Genomic DNA, 22143 nt, shown 5'->3' with positions numbered 1-22143 from the left:
GAGGTATTTAGTGGTTTACTAACACTATAGGAAGCTTTTAATTTAAGAACCATTCAAAGACTACTTCCCCTTTGGTAATCTAAATATTTCTACAAGTACTGTCATATGATCTTAGACACTTTGTGTTATGGCATTACAAATATGACAGCAGCATTTTGATTATGCACAGCAAATCTCTCTGGGTTTAAAAGGTATGTCAGGCTGCATGTATTTGATAACACATTAAATGACACTTGGAAAGGTATTGAATAATTTACACCTTATCATATCTCTTTCATGAGCATTTTATACAATTCCTTTCCACAAGCTTCAAAACAATATCTAACTTTGTTTTTAAAACCAATTAAATGTGCTCTGCAATGTGTACCACACAAGTTGTATCTCTTTATAAAAATGGAACTGACATTAGTACACTAAGTAACAAATTTCCGCAGCATAAATTATTCACATCTCATCCACCGCATGATAGCACCACTACCACGGAAAGGACTCAGGAATCTCCCCCTTTCTAAGCTGTGATTTCACAATATTATCAATGAAAATTTTCTTGTGAGGGAAAATACCCATTTAGATCACAGAAACAAAAATATGAAACATACAAAGAAGAGAATATGCAACATTCCTGAAACACAGGTTCTAAACATTCCTAATTTCTCTGAATTTGTGGAATTTGTTAAAATCATGACCCTAAAGAGAATTTACAGACTGAAGATTTCTATCTGTGACATCTGCTAGACTGTAACAACTCCATCTGCAAGACATTAAGTATAGACTATTTACAGTAATTTTGCAGAAGGTATGCGCAGCCTCTAAAATAACAAGCAACTTCTGCACAGATTGTGGTTATGAAGATAAACCACAGAAAGAGATGCACAATGCTGCTGCAATGAACGAGCAACCACAGTAATCTATTCTTTGGTTTAATCTCTATTTGGTTTATTGGTGTTTTCCAACACTGAGCTCCCCATTTTCCCTAGTAAACTACCATGTCTTTCTGCAAATAAATTTTAGTTTCCTCTTGTCTTTCTGCCAAGAAAGTGGACAGTTTCCTTACTTCCTCTCCTGAGCAGGCACCACCAGTTTACCCTCCTAAAAAGCTGAAGATACTTAGGTCATGCCACTTCCTTTTATCAACTAACTAGCATCACAAAAAACCTTAGCAAATGTGCCCAGGCTATGAAAAACCCCGAAAATTCTGCAGTTATCTTTCTACTGGTATAATTTGAGAATATCACAGTCAGAAGGAAGGCAGATATCACTTATTGCTGTGGGCCTCAACATAAGTTTAACAACTGAGAAGTTTCGTAACAGCAGAGGGATAAAATGATTTTTGACTGTATTTCACTCTTTTCAAATCACATTTCTCCTAATCAGTCTATAGATAAGTTCAACCAGTACTTAACAATAGCCTTTTGGCTTTATTTAAAGAACAAGATTTATCCTTCTAAAATTGCAACTATGTGCTTATACCTCAACTAGGAATAGCATTCTCATCCTAAAATTTTCAAGTATGACAAAACTTGCAGATTTCAGCACAAATTATTAGGAGATTTATTTTCCTATTTCATGCTTCCTCTAAATCCCAGGTTTCTCTTCAGTTTGCAGGAAATTCCTTAAAACAATGAAAACCCCTTCAAAGCAAACAAAACATTGCTCACAGCAAGAAGTTTGGTGGATTTATTTCCCCCTATTCCACCAGCTCTATTCCACTACAAGAAGTTCTTAGTAAACCAAATTACAGAGTATTCTTAATGACAAGGCAGGAAGACTCATATGACTGACATTGAACAGACTTATACTCTTACTTCCATTCTTCTGGAGGGTGGGCTAGTTCAAATTTCTCTCTCACATTGGACACCCCCATGTCCAGGTGCAGCCAGTGAACTTCCTCAGACTGCAGGTGACTGAGCCGTAACCCATAGCAGGCCACATTTTTCACCTTGTGACAGTCCACGATCTTCTGAATTATGCCCTAAAACAGAGAAACACAAACTCCTTACAAGCTGTAAAATACAATAAATATGTATTTTTTATATCTTAAATATTATCATGTAATACCCTACACAAAATACTAAGCAGCATGTAGGTAGCAACTTTATTAAAAATACTAAATATATTTTATTGTAAACTACTCTTTCATACAACCAGTTACGAGTTTTACCAGTATGACTTCAGTAAACATCAGTAAATATGTTCCATGCATATTATCAGATTTAGGCCAGTATTTCCTCTATGTAAAATTAGAGTAACATAAAAGCCAAAATTTCAAAAGCAGGTTTGTGGATGAAAGCAAGATATGTTAGAAAAAAACCAAAACACCAGCAGCCTTTAAAAGTTGCTCTCCATCAAGAACCAGAAAATCATCTTGGACTTTCATCCTCATTAGTGCCCCAACAGCCAGGATTTCATAGGTCACAGCACAGCCCCTTGGTTTCCTTCCCCCTCCTTCCCTGACTCATTTGAGATTCAGCAGAGATCCCTTATAAAACCAGGCAAGCGACGATTTTTTGGGAACATTCTCAAACACAACAAATGTTGTTTGCCCTGAGGTAAATTTCAGAGTTTGAGGATCTCTTGCCCAAGAAAGGAACCTTTTACATAAACCCGTAGCAGATTGCCGTGTCAGACATCAGAAAGGTCTGACGTGCAGTAACTAAAAATCAATTGTGGTACTGAAGCAGGGATGAGCAACCTTTCAGTGCAGCGTGCCAGGCTGTCCTGCTCTTATCCCCACTAGGGAGCCAGCAGGAGCTCCACTGCTGCCTCACAAGCCCTCAAAGGGAAGCTGTGTGTCTCTGCAAGGCAGCAGATCCCTGCTGCAGGAGCTCAGCAGGAGCAGGGGCTATCACTGCTCCCAGACACTTCTCTCAGGCATTCACAGGCCTTTGCTTCTGTGCCTGTAATTTCCTACTGAAAATTGGTCTGAAAATTTCCTATTGAAAACACTCATACAGGTACACACACACACACAGATGCATGCAGAGATACACAAATTGCTGATTCTTGCTCAAAATTCCAGCAAAACAACACATAACCAGTGGAAGCTCTACAGGAGCCAGAAGTGGCCTTCTGGGTGAGGGGGTTTTCTATAGGATGACACTGTGGGTCTGGGGCATAAGTGTGGTGGGAAGCAGCTGAGGGAGGCCCAGCCTGGAGAAAAGGAGGCTCAGGGGGGACATTTAATAGTCTCCTCAGCTCCCTGACAGGAGGGTGAAGTCAGGTGGGGGTCAGATTCTTCTCCGAGGGAACAGGGACAGGATGAGATTAAACGGCCTCAAGCTACACCAAGGGAGGTTTAGATTGGGTATTAAGAACAATTTCTTCACTGAAAGGGTAAAAGCCTTGGAACTGGCTGGCCTGTGGAAGTGGTGGAGTCATCATGCCTTGAAGTGTTCAAAAACCATGTGGATGTGGCACTTGAGGACACTGTTTAGTGGTGAACTTGGTCATGGTGCTGGGTTCATAGCTGGATCTGATGACCTAAGCAGTCTTTCCCAACCTAAATTACTCTGTGATTGCTTCCCAAAATTTATTGTTTTATAGCCTGAAGAAATTGTTTAAAAGCCTGATTCTGCAAATTAAGCAAGCAGAAAACTAACAGCAAGAAGAGAATTAAGAAAGCACTAAATCTGAATAGAGGGGGAAGATGACACATGTAGGAGTGGAATCATGCTGTTGGTGAGGTGATATCAAGCTGTTAAATCAGCTCACACATCTCCTCAAACTGCAACCTTTAAATAATCTTTCAGAAGCAACACAGTACAGAGGAATGTAAAACAAAATTCTTTCAAGCCTACAGGAAGGAAACATGAGCCATGTTTAGTAAGTTTATGGAGACTGAGTTAGAAGAGGTTCCATCAAGCCCAACAGGACCCTGTGTCTGAGAACAGCAATGTGAGCATTCTCAGAAGCATCTTTTTGGTTCAGAACCTGCACTGGCCCAAATTTCCCTTGTCTCCCATGCCCTCGGGACAACCAGTGCTAAGTGGATGGCGAGCCCAGACCTCAAGGAAGATGGACAGCAGCAGCAAAGCAAGCAGGAGGCTTGCAGAGGATGATATTGCGTAGGAGGGAAATTTCACAATACTCTGGGCAAATCCAAGCTTTCAAGCAGCTGGCAGCACCACAGATTCACCAGCCACAGCCTGTCCCGACAGTCAGAAGGTGCCCGAGCTGACAGGACAAAGGTCTGATGCAAACAAGCAGCTCCCCGCAGGCACCTCGCTAAAACAGCTCAAGGAGGAACTGGAGGGGCCACAGATGGGTGCCAAGGGATGAGGCAACACCAGGAAAGCACACAGGAACACTTCCCTCCAAGTGCTCGACAGGAACACTTCCCCCAAGTGCTCTCCTAACCTCAGACTATTTTTATCCCAGTGGATTTCCCAAGCCAAGCATTGTTTCTGTCATTCACCAGCCCTCACTGAAACTCTTCCAATTACTCATCTTGTCTCCTCTTAAAGCAGTTCACTTTTTGCAACCTTCCCCAGCAATTCCAAAGGTCTATTATCAGGTCAGTGAACGTTTTAAATCTGCATTAAATGCAAATTGTTTAAGTTTGTTTCTTGTCTGCATTTGAGAAGGTCTCTTTTGTCTTTGTATCACAAACTACAAAAGAGAACAGTTGCCTGTATCCCTGGAAACCCTCACCACCACCAAGTATTCTCAAAAGAGGCAGGCATATTTAACCTCTTCTTCACCCAAAGGACAAGCTCTGCTTAGTTAGTAAAGCCTAACATTTTGGCAGGCGAGCTCTCATCCAAAGGGAATGGTGCCAGCTTTTCTATATGCAAACAGAAGAGATTAAATCATTTTCATCTCTTCCTGCACCCTGCACAAAGCATGTAACATACAGCATTACGTTTTGGAAATCCATCCCTTCCCTCATCTCTGACACTGTCAGTTGATAATGAAAATGGAAATACATGTTCTTAGATGATAGTTATGCCTGCTGTGATAAGAAATGGCTTTGGAATGGAAAAAATTATGGTAAAATTATCTACAGCCATGAACTACTGAGACTACTGATGCGTAAGGCTCAGCTGAAACTATTAGTGCTTACTCAGGAAAGACTCAAGATGGACATCACAGCCCTCTCTAGTCTTCAGTCTGGGATTTCAAAAGGACTGAAGAAGTCAGATGTCCTAATTCCCACCAAAATCGAGCGAGATTTTAAGCCTCTGTCTTTCCTGTATCATCAATCAAGTCTAAACTTATTACAGAATCAAAAATCAAAATACATATATTTTCTGATTTATGAAAGAAGGGAGAGGTACTCAGCGAGGTAGTTGTTGCCACAGCCCAAGAAAATAATTAGCAACTATTAATACATGCTGCAACTCAAGGAAAAGCACAAACACTAAAGAGACAGCAGAATGGGTGCATAGGAGGTCAAGTGCAAGTGTTGGAAAATATATTCTAAAAAGTCATGTACTGTCAGGAAGGAAGAAGTGGTGCTTTATATGAAATAAACACATGAAGTGCTTCTCTTCGCTGCTGTTTAGGAAAGCTGCAGAGCTCATTCCAGGTGCTATCAACCCACAGCCAGCACCAAAAAATGGAGAAATAAGGAGACTCAAAATGACTGGTTTGCAGTCTCTAGGAAAACATCTATTTGCTTATATACTTTTTTATTAATAAATCAGAGGATTTAAATTTTAAAACATTTAGAGCCACACGTCCCATCAGGAGAAGCCAGCACAGAACAGGGAGGTTCATCCAGCCACAGGGACTTGCCCCAGCCCTGGCTGCTCTTTCCAAACAGTCCAAGATGAATCCCCAAGGCCTGCACTGGCACTGTAGCCAGCATCAGGTCAGTGCATTTAACTCCCATCAGCAGTAAATAACATGTTGTGTTTCCTCAGGTCCTGGGCAACCTCCACAGACCCAGTGGAGATGCCTGGAGCATCCGACAAAGCCACTGCCATCACTCCAGGGTGGGTGACAGCCTCTGTGCTTTCCACAGTGGCTCTGTGAGGAGCCCTGCCAAAGCAGCCCAATGGTCTCTGTGGCAGTGATGAGAATGCTTAATCAGAAGTTTCCAGACAAACAACTTAACTGCTTAACCACCTCACAATAGCAACTACAGCATCCTGCTGAGACATGTCACCACAATCTTTTAGCTGGAAGCACAGCCAAAGAAATCTGAAATCTCTCCAGACTCTACTGCAACCACTGTTTCAGCTCAGGAAGCTCCTCAGATGGATTGCTGAGTGGAAAAAAACAAATAAAGACCATCAGTTTCAACCTGCACAACAAAGTTCTGACCTCAAATTAATCACAGCTAGAAATCCCTGTTGGAGAGCTTGATTCCTAGAGGAAACTAGTCCAGAACAAGATTTCACTTTGGGTACCGGGGATCCCTGCATGAATATAAATTTCCTTGAGGAGTTTTCATGTGTCTGTTGGCAGCTCCCTACAACTGCAAGGCAGTCACACAATCATCTGCCACTTCAATGCGGTTTACCATAATCACATCGATTTTAATTAAGTTTCTGAAGCTGACATTTACATCCTTAACATAAAATAGACTAGTACAGCTGAGCAAGAGACAGTGGGAAGCCTTCAGAGGAATTTCCTATCAATAACAGGCAAGGGATAAGTGACCTTTCCCTCCGTTTACCCCAGCAAGAAGACGAAAAAGCTTTTTCTATAGGTAGAAAACTGGATAGCTTTGATTTTTATGCATTTGTCTAATGAACCCACAGATATGCATCACAGCTAATTTAAAATAGATTAATATTTGCCCTAAATTAGGAGAATGTGCCCAAAAATAAAATTTGTAGTACAGTGTATTTAGAAGAATGCTGAAAAATCAACCAGAGAAAGGCCGCAAGGCACACAGTACCCTTGGCTCTCCCAGTATATATCAATAATACTTCACTTCTGTAAATGAGTGAAAATGAATTGCTTGCTTGTAAATTAACAAGACTGATGTGCTACTATGAATAAATTGAAGACAGAAAAATATACTCCCAGTGTGACTACAGACCTAATTTCCTTATTTAGTAGGAAGGGGAAAGTTTCTTGCACCAGAAAGTCTTTAAGTAGCAACTCTGACACAGGCACAGCGTGCTAATGTTTATGCAGCACTTCAAATATGTCAAACACTATTTATATATCAACTATGTTAACTCCTGACGACAGATTTATATGGGGGACTTAAATGAAAAACTCAACAAAAGTAAATGGCAAAGGTCTGATGAAAATTAATTTATAATTTCCATAAAGGAGAACCCTAAAATGTGCTCACTACACCAAAATCTGGGCTGTTCTCTGACAACACTATGTCTGACAGTCAAAGCAAAAAGCCCACATTCCTCTTTTCCTCATTACTGCGCTTATCCAGCAAACACATTTGTGTATCATATGATAAGCAAGACTGGGAAAGTGATGAGCCTGCACAAGAACTCTGCCCCTGAAGTCCAACAAGTTCATACTGAAACCACAGCCTGAACACAGGCTGTCCTGGTGGCCAGGATTCTGTCACCGTTCCAGCACACAGACACCTCAACTCAAGTAAAACATCCACTCAAATGCCTCCGAGCTTTTATATTCAAGCCATACTCAGATCTGTCATCCCAAATACCTCCCCACACCCACACAGAATTCCACAAGGAACCTTGCAAGCACACACTGACAGCACTGACAGAGCAGAGCTGGTACAGCCCTGCTTTCCAGTCTTCTTGGATTAATCAGCATTTTTCTGATCCTACTGCACACTTCCCAAATAAAAACAATGCTGTTTTAAAAGCTGACAATAAATTTAGTTTTCTAGAAGCTTAACATTCAAAGCAGTGTGGGCAGCAAGGAAAGGGAGGGAACCCTGCCCCTCTGTTCCCTCTGGTGAGACCCCACCTGCAGAGCTGCATCCAGCTCTGGGGGCAAGCACAGGAAGGACATAGTGCTGTTGAAGCAAGTCCAGAGAAAGCACCAAGACCATCAGAGAGATGGAGCAGCTCCCCCATGGAGCCAGGACGAGAGTTGGGGCTGCTAAGCCTGCAGAAGAGAAGCTCCAGGGAGAATTTAGAGCCCCTTTCAGGGCCTAAAGGGGCTCCAAGAGAGCTGGACGGGGACTTTTTGCAAGGGTATGAAGTGATAGGATACAAGCATATGGCTTTAAAAGGAAAGACAGTACATTTAGGTTAGGTGCTATGAAGAAGCTTTTTCACTATGAGGGGGTAAAACACTGGAGCAGGCTGCCAGAGATGTCGTGGATTCCCCATCCCTGGAAACACTCGAGGCCAGGTTAGATTTGGCTCTGAGCAACCTGATCCAGTTGAGAATGTCCCTGCTTGTTGCAGCAGGGCTGGAATAGATAACCTTTAAATGTCCTTTCTAACCCAGATTTTTCTGTGATTCTATATTTTACTACTCCCTATCCTCAGATGCACTTGCAAAGTCTAAGAGCCCCCCTGGGTCCAGTTTTTGTACAGTTAAACACTGATGCAAGACGTTGACTTGAAGCCATCTACAGATCCAGGTATTTTCAGAAAAATGTCAAAGGGCTATTTACATTAGGTTTAAAATGTTTTTTTGCATGTGTGTCTCATCTAAGGGCATCACAAGTACTTTGCACAAGTTAACAGGCATTCTAAAGCCCAAGGGTACTTTTGTCTTAGAATACTGATTATCACCATACCATACACCTTTTTGTTTACAAGACAAGATCCATAATTCTGAATTCTTGCTACCTTTTTCAGGTTCTCAGAAGAGAGGCAGCTACAAAATAACCATACAACCATACATTGTTATCTGGTACAATTCATGCAGGCACACAGCAGAGAAAAGGAAGGAAAAAAAGTAAATTGCACCAGTTTTCTAGCTCTTATACAAGACCAGGAATGATTTTATACATTTTTACACACATCTATTTGATTTTTGAATCGCTGCACTCCAGTCTGCTTCTTTACATCAAATAGCTCCACTGCCTCAAAGCACATATATCACTGTGCACATGTAGAAATGAGATTTGAATATGCAGCTATTGCTGTGAAGAGCTGACTTCACCAAAAATACTAACCCAGCTTTGACTCCTGCCAGTGCTCATAGCCTCTTTCCACAGAACTTTGTGTGACCAAGCTGCTCTTCCTGTTACTAAATCTAGTAGGAATCTATTTTAAAAAAGAAACCCAATAGATAAAAAACTTATCCTATTAATATATTTGCATATCCTTTACAGACTGCAGTAGATACACCAGAGCTGCTCCACCCATGCCCATTCTCCTACAACTCCTCAAGCTTCTGGCCTGGGAGGAACTAAGCAGCAATAAAGCACATCTGGCCCTTCCACGATTGGGTAGCAGCAAGTTCAACTACTGTCTACCTTTCAGTCAGTCAGAATCAGTATCATGCAGCCCAGATCTGCTCCACAGCAGCCACTGTAGATATGTGGCACCTTTTGTCCAGGTATTGGCTCTAAATAACATGGGTTTGAAAAAGAGGAGAGACTTGGAGGTGAGCAGGTGGAATCGCATCTGGAACCAAGGTTGGACTGACACACTTCTTGTCCTTTTTCACAACAGACAATATCCTTCTTAGGAAATGCTTGGAAACCAGGAATGCTGCTGTAGATGATAAGGGATGTTCATCAATAAGGCTTAATACTCTATTCCCCTCATGGTGCAGCAGCAGCATGGTGCCAGCATAAACAGGCATTTCCTTTCTCCCCCCAGTCTTCTCAGCTGTGTCAGTCTGCAAGACAATGCAGCTAACAAGATTACAGAACTGATCTGGATTTGAAACAGCAGCAAAACAATCATTCATTTTAACTTGGATTGAGTTTGCCAAAACAGTCACACCACCTATGCCAGCACAGGGAAAACAAACAGCAAGAAGGAAGCTGGCACAGCTGCCAGATGAAACACATGTCTTAACCAGGACAGCATTTGAATTGCAGACCTTTGCACTACAGGGTCTTTCCATTCCTCCACCACAAACTGGATCTCCAACCAAATACTCTGTTCTCTTGCAGCAATAGGTGAAAGCACATCATGGGCTGAACAGCAGAGGCAAACAGGAAAGAAGATGCAGCACACAGGAACACAGTAACACAGCTGAATTAACTGCTTTAGTGAAGACCCTGCTTCAGGGTCTTCTCTAAAGCAGGTAATTCCTGCACGAATAAGCACGTTAAGAATGTGCTTCAGCCCTTCCCTTGAAGGTTTCAGCTTAGGGAACAGACCTGAATACACGAATTTCCAACCTGCACACATGCCTTCCACCTGTGAGAAGTAAGAATTTGCATGTGGGTAGGGAAGCCGATTAATTTGCTCTTGTCTTTTCACAAATGGGATAGGATGTAGCCAAGGTATGCTCCTTGCATTTAGGGTTTTTTAATGTTAGGTAATGTCCTTCCTCTTTGCTAAGGATGTACTTTTTAAATTCAGCTTTTTGAGTTCTTACTCTGTCAACATTAAGGAAGCTGACATTTCAAGGTGGTACTGCATAGAAAAGGAGGAAAAATACATTTGAATTGTGAAGAGGTTAAGAGAACCCTAAACACTATTTGTTCAAGAGCTCTAACCACGCTTCTCTCCAACTACAAAAATAAGGACAAATCTGACAGGTTAAAAGTTTTAATGCTATCTCTATCCAGCTTAAGTTCCAGACAGTATAACAAAATTGGAAGAAAAAAAAACTTTCTGGGAATCAACGTATGATACATATCTGGCAATAACATGGTTTGAGATTTGTGGTTGTTATTTCCACATAAATAATGTATTTACTTCTCACAACTACTAGGTAAGAATGAAGGACAAGCTTTAAAGGCTATAAGTTTTTAAAAAGGTATCACTGATGCAAGCTGAGCACCTCTGGGATGGAAAATGAGACCGCACAGAAGATCTGCACTTCACCAGAAGTCACCTGTAAAGACTCACAGAAGGCTTCCCAATGTCTGTTTTCTAAAAATCCTAGATCTTCTCTACCTACTCAATTGGCTACATGCATTTTTATTTTTTTTTTTTAATTATGGCTACAATTCTGCTTCAACCACATCTGAAAACAGAGGTGATTTGCTAAGTGCTGATCAAGACGTGGTGGCAGTGTTTACTTTCAGGGTGCACTTGAAACCAAAAAATTCCATCTCAGCAACACCCACCTCCTCACATGCCACACCTGAGGCAGTGAGCAGGGCAGAGCATGCCCTGCATTCTCTCCAAGCCCAAAGCCTAGAAATCCTTTTGTGCATAAGCACCGAGACACCACATCCAAACAAGCCATACCAAGATAAATAGTGAAGACAAACAACCTTTCTTCCCCTGGCATACACTTGGCTGTGTCTACATACAAATTCACAGGAGGAGACCACTGTTTGCACATTCATAAAAGCCTTTTCTTGCTTTTAGAAATTAAGCATGTGTTTAGTATAACACCAAAGAAAAAGAGGGTAAAGAGAACATGCCAGCTCTTTGAAATCCAAAAATGTACTTCCCAGAATTGAGAAGCTGCTCTTGAATCCACTGCAGAGCACAGCCTTCATCACTCTGAGGAAACAGCTGTCTTTGAGGGACTAAATCCATCCAGAATAAGCAGAGATCCACAGCCTAAAGTTCTCCTCAAAGCAAAGCCTACGTGTAGCCACACTGTTGTCTTGGTGAAAGATATTTTAAGACAAACAGCAAGGAAATCCAGCCTTTTAAGGGGCTCCTACAGAAAGCTGAGTTCTGTTCATATGAGTTTAACTACCTGAGTTTTAATGAAAAGTGTTTCCCTTCACAACTAAGGAATTGCATAGAAGGTATATAGACAAATCACTGTTTCTACTCTACGCTTAGGATATAATATCTTTTTCTTTCTCTTTTTTTTTTTTTTTCAGAGGAAAAGGCTTTCCTCACTGCTTTGACTGTCAAACACATCCTTCATTCACAAAGGCAAACCACACTTTGTTAGAAATAGATTGTTAGGAACCACAAATCAGGAAAGAAAATTCCAACTTTACTTTCCCTGCGTACATTCCCTAAAGTCCTCTGGCTTTAGCTGCAGAAACACCTTTAATTGGCTCATCTGGAGATTTCAGACCAAGTCTGACTTCTAACACTGGGAATGCACCCCAAACACTGGAAATGTTCCCCAGCTATCACCCCAGGAGCTGTGCTGACCAGGGAGTAGTCTTGGAAGACCTTTATTCTTTTTCTTTTAATTGCAGAGCTGTCTCAAAGACATTCACCTTTGAATATTCCTTCAGAGCTCCTTGGAAACAAACCCAGCTCCAGTCTCCTCCCTCAGGTTGTAATTCAGAAGAAATGGCAGATGTCTCCTCCACAAAAGGAGGCATAAAAACCTTACAGGCTATTTTAATCTTAAATTATTCAGCTTGGTCGAACAGCAGTCATTCCAATGGAATGTAGGCTTGTACTCCAACAAGGGTTTACTGTTTCTAAAATAAATGTCATGGTAATACATCAGTGCTAGACCTTTACTACCTGCACATTCACATTCAACAGTCACTGTCCCAGTTTAACAAAATAACAAAAGAAGGACATTCATTAAAGAAGGAAGTTTAACAGCTACCCATCAGTACAATACAAAAATCCCATTCTTTTTGGAAACATCCATCCAATTAAAAGTACATGAAAAAATTAAAAATTAAGACAAGCCTCAAGTAACTGCTATGTGCCTGTTCTTTTGATCTTGCTTTTATAAAAAAAATGGCATATTCTTGCTTTAAAAAATGATACATAACTGCCAAAAGAACCCAGCACTGAATTTCTTACAGCAACTCCAAGTTTTTGTATCCTTAAAGTCCATAACCACAGGTATTCCTGAGCTGGAAAAATACAGATTTAATCTCTGCTTTTGTTTTACAGGGTTTTACATACTTCTCTGGAAAAAGAGCCTCCATTTCAAGTACCACATCAAGAGCCCTGGACATTTATCCACAGAAGAGGTTTGCAAGGTTAAAAACGTACTAACACATAGTTTTCCTCCTCTTGTACTAAGTAATGCACTTTATGAAACAAATCAATCAGATTAGAGATAGCAAACCATTAACAATTAAGTCAGGTAGCAAAAACGTTTCAAGTGGTACCCAAAGAATCTTTACTCCACATAAAAAATGTATGCAACTTATGATTCCTGTTGTTGAACCTCTGATCTGTCCACTCACCAGATTATCCCAAACACATATAGGAGCTTACTGAATTGACAAGAGATAGATTTTCTGATCATCACCAATGAAAATCCCTGGATTTCACAGGTCTGTGATCAAGATCACAAGACCTCCTCCACTGAGGAATACTCCTGGGGCTTTGCACTTGCAGCCATGATAGGAAATAAACAGTGCAGCAGGGAGATAAACATTCAAAACTATTTAGCTTTTTTTCTTTTCATTTCATTTTCTCTTGCACAAAGGAAACTTAATAGAGGGCAAAAGGGGAAAACAAGTTTCTTTCACTCCATGACAACTCTCCCCCTCCAGCAGAATCATGTCCTTGCAGTGGAATTAGAAGAACTGTTGGAAGGAGCAGATGGGGACCTGCTTCTACAGCAAGTACCTCACAGCAGAAAACAACCCCGCACACCACCTACCACCCTGCAAGATTCTGCTCTTGGAGGATAATTAAAAAACAAGCAAACCACAAAAGCATTTGACACATTACACTGGGCTTCGTTACAGTTTAGACACCACAATACCTCAAAAATTTAAAGGATAAATGCAGAAAACTAAGATCTCAGAATTAGAGAGGATGTAGGTTCACAATAAAGTGTTTTCATGCATATGTAACATTTCCACAGAACTAAGATTACAGATACTTATTCTTTAAAAAGTAACAACCTTTGGGTTTTTTCCATTGATGAACTGAAGCACAATATTGTAAAAATACAAGCAGCAGGTGTCTACCAGGGAGAGAGGATGGACAAAAAGACTTTCTGGGGGGAAAAAAGGGACTCTTCAGAGCTCCGTTTTCCCACACTTCCAAACAGCATTTCTTTCCCTAAGTGATATATACATTATATTTAAACATTTTCAGCATGTAAGTACACACATTTTACATTAAACACATTAATTTCTTATTATTTCTTTTAAAAATGCAAAATGCCATTTAATGTCACTTTCATCCCAGTTTCTCATTCCTACCCTGAGGTGTCACATGGGTTGGTACCACTGAAAAGTTTCTGAATTTAACTCAAAATATACAGCAAGTCAAGATTCTTTTAAAATTAACCATGAAACTTTTTTATTTGTTTGCTTCCAGATTTTTACCTCCCATATGTTAAGATAACACTTAACCCTAAAGATGGCATAAGAATGTTAAAAACAGACTTACTCTGACATCAGTAGCATCTCCATGCCGGATAATGCTGGCCCACGTGGTCGGTTCACTGCTGTTTTCAAAGTAGTGGAAAACCTTCAGGACTCGTTCCATGGCCCCTGGGGAACGCTCCATCCCAGTACTGAGGTGAGTCTTTGCACCTGAACTTGGGGTGTGATTCAAGTTTGGGTCAAGGTAAGCTGCTGCCATGGTTTTGCTAGATGCTAGGTATCTGTCATATTCTAGGGAAAGGAAAACAAGAAAGAAATTAATTTTAGTTATGCATGAATCTTAATACTTTTTCATACAAGGCATTTACCAAAAAAACACGAAGATTCACTTTGTTTTTGGAAAGCAATTAAAATATTTATGTATTTACAAACATAAAAACCTACCCAGCTGACAACCAGAGAAACTTCAAGCCCCTTGGAGCAAGTGATCTGATCTTGAGCACCACAATTATTTACAAAACTGGTATCTTCAGCAAAACCTCTTTCATTTGTTTCTCAGTGACTTAACCCAGGGTCACTGACAAAGGCTTCAATACCAAATACCAGCTTCCAGTTCAAACAGGAGTTTTCATTCCAAAAATCTGCCAAGTCTTACAACAAGCCTCTAAAGAGGCATAAGGAAACCCCAACACTGAACTGGAGGCTCTCCACTAAGAAGCCACACACCAACACCAGGCTCTCATGTTTCAAGGCTAAAACACTAAAAACTTCACTCCTTTTGTACTACTTTGAGAACCAGTGGGACACAAAACCATCCAGATCGAAGTTCATTGTTCAGTGAGGAACCATAAGGAACACAGTTATCCCTCCTCTCAGCAATTCCTGAACAAGTGGCTAAGTTTTATCTTCCACCAGCCTGATGTCAAAGTCTGATGGCAAAAGGCACAGACCATGGTATGAGTCTGCGTGTCAAAGGAGAAAGAAGAAAATTGCCTCTTGGCTACTGTTTCTAATTAGTCAGCTACAAGCAGATGGTGTCTGCAAAGCCAGTGCAGTCCAAGAGAAAAAGAGCAAAGAGTACCTCCTCCCTGCCTGGCAGTCTAGAGCATCACTCCAGTCTGCTGGCTGCAGAGAGCAAAGGACTGCAGGGCTTTGCTCCAGGGCTTGGACAAGTGCACAGAGCTTTCCCAATCTCCTCCTCCTCGCAGCCAGGAGCCAGTAGGGAGGCAGTTTTAAAAATGTGAAGTTAAAAATAAACTAAACTTGATCTTTTTGGCATAGTACTCTGAACTTCTTCCTGGCAGTAATCGGAACGCCTGATCCCTGATTCACTTCACTGAGAGGCACAAGAGACTCCTGCTTCCAGCTGAGCTCCTGTAATGCCTGGCTGGCCCTCAGAGCTTCAGCTATCGCCCTGCCACTGTGCTCTGCTGACGTCCCCAAAAACTGGCTCAGAAAACTATCAGGGGGGAAAGAAAAAAAATCAAAACAAAAACCCAGGTGATTCAATTTTCAAGACTGGCTTAGTTTCATGCCACAGCTGCCTGAAGCTGCCAAACAGGAAGAGAAGCAGAAGCAGCCACTATCAGGGTGAGGGAGAGCATCCCCCCTCCAGCAGCAGCTGGTGGCAACACCAGCCACGGTCAAAACACACCATGAGCTCAGTTAAAAGGAATTAGCACCAGCAATATCAAGGCTTGAAATCTTCAGACTGTAGATAACAGCATTTGGGAGGCTAAAAGCCTACTGAAAGTCTTAAGCATCTATCTAATTCAGACCCTCCAGATAAAGAAGAAACAATAGCCCATCTGGACAGGATGTCTTTACTTCTTGAATAAATGGTTGAATTACATTCATCCAAGGGAATGGTAAGAACTTACACTGGACAGACAAAAGGCCTCTAATGTCCTGCCCTCAGGGAAGATGGTAAGAGAAGCCAAGGAGATGCTTCTCCCAACACTCCCTCCCACAATGTCTGATGCTGGAGGAACTTTTCCCACTTGCTAGAGCTTCCTATCTCTGTGAAAACTCAGGAAACCACTACAGCTTTATTGTTCCTCTTTTCTGGCCATCAATACAAATGAATTAAGCCAACCTTAGGCCCACATTAAAGCCTCTCCTCCTCTTCACCTCTCAGATCTGAAAATGCCAGGAGCCCCATAGCAACTCTGACTTCTCACCAAAGGAGCCAGCAGCTGTTTTCATACAATCATCGACTTTAAAGCTGAAACCAGCACAAAAATCTCCCCTCTGGCACAGTAACACCAAGACAACAGGACGGGGCAAGTTCCAAACTGCAGGACTCCTTTCCTGTAAGGCTAAAATAGCCATTGCTAAACCCCAAAGGTCCGCAGGGAGAAGAGTTTTACCAAGCCAAATTCAGGCAGATGAATGAATAGTCCAATTGCTTGGAATGAAATTGCAGTTTTCAGGCTCAGACAAGACCACTGACCTTGTGCAGGATGCTCTGCAACCTTCAGAACAACCCACCCTACCTCAAGGTCACTAGTAAAAACTGCTGAGTTTTATTTAAAGTTTACATAAGCAGACAGCAGGGAGAATTGCTACAACACAAAGTGAGTAATTTTTTCAGAGGAGAACCAAAAGAATGCCCACTTTAGTATTGATTCACCACACTCCATCCACTTAATACACACATTCATCAGGTTTTATGTGGCCTTGTGGAAGAACGGAGAAAAGCTACCAGGGAATACCAAACCAAGCATTTAGATGTCTAGCCATAGGCTTAAATATGGACAACCTGCACCCCTTGGGAGCAGCAAAAAGGAAAGCAATGCAAGACTCCAGTGCCTACACACTGAAGTGCTCTTACAAGGTGTCATTTCAATGGACAGGCAAAACACTATTATAATGTTTCCATATTCACCAAAATGTGGAATTAGACATCAGACTGACAGTACTGGGTCTGTTTTCACAAGGTTATATTTCACAGAGGTTTCTCAAAGTAAAACGACCCCCTCCACAAACTCAGAATAGCAGTTTCCCTTCAGAATTCGATCATAGCTGGTTCCTTACAAATTCTTTTAAAAAGCCCAACATTTACTTTATGAAGCACCAAAGCAGCCATAAATCTGATAGCTCCAGGTATAGAAACACATGCCATATCTCTGGTTATGGACCTATTAACATTCCCATTAAAACCAGCCCCTGGGTTTGAGCTTGTAATGTGACTGTAAAACTCTGCCCTAGGCCAAAACTCTGTAAAACACAGCTGCTGTTAAACAACTATTTTACAAGAGTTGCTGGGTTGTTTTACGATACAAAGAAAGCTCAGATAACACCACCACGATGCTTATTTGGGCTGTTCTAAATTCAAACCAGACTGGTGTGCAATGCTGCAATTACACATCTCAGTTTAAATGAGAAGCTTTAATCCTCTTGGTATTAAACAGACAGGTAGTGTGTTTTACCATGGGCCAGAAACAAGCCACAGTCAACTAAAAGAAGGCAGATTTAGATTATATGTAAATCAGAAATTTTGGACACAACAACCTGTTCTACTAGAAGGAGCTCTTGCCCATGGCAGGGAAGTTAGAACTAGGTGACCTTCAAGGTCCCTCCCAACCCAAACCATTCCATGATTCCATGACTTAATTCTACTGTGTTTTATTGGATCTTGTCATATAAAAGGCTAATGGTCTAAAGTCAAGCATGGTAAAACTTCTTTGTATGAAAGGCTCTGTGCCAGCATCCCTTAGAGCTTCCAAGAGGAAAGACTATTGTTCTCCCAGTGCTTGCACTTCAGAGAAATCACTCGGATTTCTCAGTAATGTCAAGGACTATTCCAAGATTGAGGAAGGAGCAAAGCAAACCAGCCCTGGCCTGGTGATACCGAGTAGGTCTGCTGAGATGTTGCGGCTGTTACCAGACTACAGCACAATACGCATCATTGCTCAGATGAATTTTCTTTACTGTGGTGGGAGTACCTGAGATTTAGGCAAACTGAATCTTTCTAGAAGTCATTTCCTCTCAATGTGACTCCTCCTGACACATTTCCACATTTGCTGACTATATCAGAAACAAAGTCAGTGTTATGACTTCCAGTAGCACAATCAAAGTTTTAAGTCACGTTTCACTAGCAGCTTTGAGAACTCAGAAATTAAATCATTTCCACTAACGAGACAGTCAAAAGTCATTAAAAAATATTTAAATCAATTAACTGCAAATTGGTTAATAAAGCGATAGTAGAGTCATCTCATAAGGGAAATGGTTTCAATGCAAATAATGTCTTCAACATCAGCACTTTGATAATAGAAAATAATTTAAAAAATAAACAACACTTTCTCTTATTAGTGTTGGCTGATGGCCAACAACGCAGCACTAACAAGTTCATGTTACAAGGAACCAAACTGTAATTATTCACACTGTGACTCCACGTTGTCCTTTGTAGATACCATGAAATCTTACTATTCTTTAACCTCCACATTCTGACCCCCATCTTGGGCTTGAAGGCATCAACATCTATGAGCTAAAGCTCCTTCCAGGTGGTATTTCTGCAAAATAACTTGGTCCATCTAAATTCAAACCTATAGAAATCAGAAAGAATCTATAAAATCTATCAGAAAAAAATAAGAATCTCTAAAAATACAGTAAGAATTCAGAGTTCATTTTGTTCTCTGGTCCTGGTATAATAATCCTCCTGCAAGATTTCAAATACTTTCAAATATTGCAATTGTTAAAAGCCTTTAGATTGCTTGCACCTTTGACAAACAATGCTGCTTTACTAGACAGACTGACTGGAAAGCAGCTTTCCAGAGGAGCTGGACATCTTGGTGGACAACCAACCGTGAGCCAGCACCATCCTGACAAGAGAGACATGGACATAATGGAGACAGTCCAATGAAGGACCACAAAAGCAGTTCATGAATTTGAGTGTCTGTCATACAAGGAAGGGTTCAGAGAAATGGAATGGTTTGGTCTGGGGAATAAAAGCTAAGGGGGATTTTCCAAATGTACATAAATATGAGTAAAGATGGAGTCAGACTTCCCAGTGGTGCCCAGTGAGGACATGAAGCAATGGGCAGGGAGGAACAAAACAGGAACTCCCATTTTAAGTATTAAGAGAAAGATACTGCACTGCACAGGCAGCTGAACACTGCAACAGGTTGCCCAGAGGTTAGGGAATCTCAATCTGTGGATATTCAAATCACAGCTGGACACAGGCCTGAGCAACCTGCTGTAGCGTGATCCTGCTCTAAGCAGAGGCATTGGACAAATCTCCACAGGTGCCCTGCAACCTCTGAAATTTAGTTATTTCGCGATAAAAACTAAATTAAGAATTTATTTCACACTCTAAAATCATAAATTATCCATAATACATCTCACATCAGAGAGTAAACATCTCATGCATTTCAAGCTCAATCAATTTTCACAGCTTGTATTAAATCCTGCTGTAACTCACCTTGCAAGTATTAACTTGACTATCTCAACCTCACAGACAGGAAAGGTGTTAAGTACAATTTTAACTACGATCCCCATGACAAAGACTGTATTTTTGGGGCCTATGTTGAGAGTCAGCACTTTGCTGACTTTTGGTATTCCATCACCAGATACAAACACATCCATGCCACAGGAGAGAAGCAGCCAACATGCCAGGTGTGTAACAAGTTCTTTTTCCATTTCCTTGATGTCAACATCTTGTTACACATTTAAGGATGAAACCTGGAGAAAACCATCAGGTTTGTCATTTCAAATTAGGAACGAATGCAGAAAGAAAGGAGAAGGGCTGTTTCTTCCTTCTATCATCACTTTAGCCTTCAATGGCATTCAGTTATTTCAGCTATTTCCATAAGTCATATTGGAATGTCCCTGTTTGCTCCCTGCTGAGTTTATTTTTCTTGTACTTTTTCTTTCAGCTAATGCTGATGTTCAAAAGCAGAAGAAAAAAGGAGCAATCTTTTGTTCCACTTTACTCTGCCTTTCAGCTAAGTTCACCGGTTTTAGTAATATTTGCTATGACTACATCCAAGAACACATTTATTTATTTATTTATTTGTTTGTTTGTTTGTTTATTTATCTTGCTGCCGCTTTTTAATCCCCTCCTGGTCACTGTTTTCTCCATACTCCTCTAAATATATGCATTTTTAAGTGTAGTATATGCAGCCAAAAGCATTTATCAAAGCTCTCAGGTCAAAGTATAAAGCCAAAAACATTAAAAAAATTTTAAAATCAAGTTCTTATTACCTACTTTAGACTAAATCGTCTCACCAAGTACTTCATTGTATTAGTATGAAATGGAAAAACAGTACTGACAATTCAATTTTTTCCCCTCAGGGAATTTTGCTTGAATATTGCAGTTACTAAATCTATGTCTCAATACAGTTCAAAGATAATACAGACCAAAGTCAAAACAAGTTTAGCAATACAAATTGCCAATATGGGAACATTTATTTCAATTATAACTATGTTTTAGGAGATTCAGTGTTCAAGGGAGCATGAAGGAAGAATTCAGAGACAGCATGAACTACAAGACCCACATGAAGCGAAGCAATATGACAATCCTGGGCCTGTAAAGGTAAGACAAGTATAACTCACTAAAAATCAATAATAAATAAAAACATTAATAAATAACTGTATCACCTAAATTAAATGAAACCGTGGCATATTCCCTGTACAGCTGCTATGGACAAAGGCTGCTGAAGAACTCGGAGTCGATTTTGCTGAGAGCCAGAGAAACAGTGGCTGTTACTGGGGTAGCTGCACCTTGAGATGAAGGGACTGACAAAGTTTCAGGGGAATGACCAACAGCTAAACAATTGTCCTGTCAAGTAACCAATTTTTCAAATGTCCCAAGATGTCTTGTATTTGTCCACCCTGCACTCAAAACACCCCTCATCCTTCTCACCAAAAATCCCACAGGATTAAGCCCTAATGTACCTTTAAGCACTCAGTTTAACCCAATTTTATTGCAACATTACATAATCTGCACTACCAGCAATTCCCTTTGGAGATGGCACCGTTTTCTATTTTTAATATTAAAAAATTAAATAGTGAGGAAACATCAGTTGTGCTGGGAATACAAGAAAATCAATGTCTGTACAAGCTTTAATTAGAACACAGTATCCAGTTAGATACTCGCCTAATTTCTCAGCAGCACTCTGAACTTTCACTGTGGTCCCTTGGCACCACTGAAATTCAAATAAACACTAATGTCCCCTTGCATTTTCTGTTGCTTGCTTCTAGCAAGCTTTAGAGAATTAGAGGGGTGCAGTTTTATTTCAAAAGGCACCAAAGAAATGAGCAAGAAACAACCATGCAATTTTAAAATAAAGATTTAAATGAATTTCTATGTATTTTGAAGCTGCACCATTTGTTGGCAGCAGCCCTTCCTATAAACATCAAGATAAGAGACTGAAGGAAGCTGTATGAATTCAAATAACCTTTTCTAACACTCCCGTCTGAAATACTGCTCCAAGAAGGACCCACATAGCCCAGACTCTTCTTCCAGACTGGTTTTGAAGCAAATACAAGCAGGAAGAGTTTACTGTCCTTCTAGAACAGCAAAAACTAATGAGAACCAGTGATGATGCAACTGTGCTTCTCCGCAATTAAAAACCAGAAGTGCCTGAAACTAGAAGCAGCTGAGGAGAGCAGTGAGGTATCCCAGTTATGCACCATCAATCAATTTGGATTTGGCCACCATTCAATTTTACCTGGGATTTCCTGGTTTTATATTACTGAATGACACCATCCCAATCTATAATTCAAAATGTTCCAACTATCTTTTAATTTTTAACCCCTTTTAATAATTTTAACCATGAGCTAAAAGGCACTTAGGTGCTCAGGAGGAACATCATGACAACAGCCTCCCTGTTGCCTTGCATGATAATGGCCCATTACAAAATTTAACGACCTGTAAAAAGTTTTCCTTAGGCCTATTCTGGCTCAGGTGTTTCTCAAAGCCAGTAACAACAGCC

The 22143-nt window shown here is 40.7% G+C and overlaps 1 protein-coding gene across 35 annotated transcripts in view; it reads right to left on the bottom strand.

The window, feature by feature from the left end:
- The window catches only part of PTK2 (protein tyrosine kinase 2), a 190905-nt gene that overhangs the window by 93802 nt on the left and 74960 nt on the right, over positions 1-22143 (bottom strand). For all 35 annotated transcript variants that reach the window (XR_015283368.1, XM_086877588.1, XM_086877666.1 and 32 more), the window contains 2 exons: positions 14271-14497; positions 1806-1972 (listed from right to left, as the gene is read on the bottom strand). Coding sequence is in view for 34 of the 35 variants with exons in the window: in XM_086877574.1 (XP_086733700.1) it covers positions 1806-1972; positions 14271-14497 (394 nt within the window). In the remaining variant the exon portion in view is untranslated. The remainder of the gene's footprint in view (positions 1-1805; positions 1973-14270; positions 14498-22143) is intronic.

Source organism: Cyanistes caeruleus, chromosome 1, assembly GCF_971803275.1.
Source record: "Cyanistes caeruleus chromosome 1, bCyaCae1.hap1.1, whole genome shotgun sequence".
Lineage (NCBI taxonomy): Eukaryota > Metazoa > Chordata > Aves > Passeriformes > Paridae > Cyanistes > Cyanistes caeruleus.
Note: the sequence above shows the minus strand (reverse complement) of the source record. Positions and strands in the feature narration are given on the sequence as shown.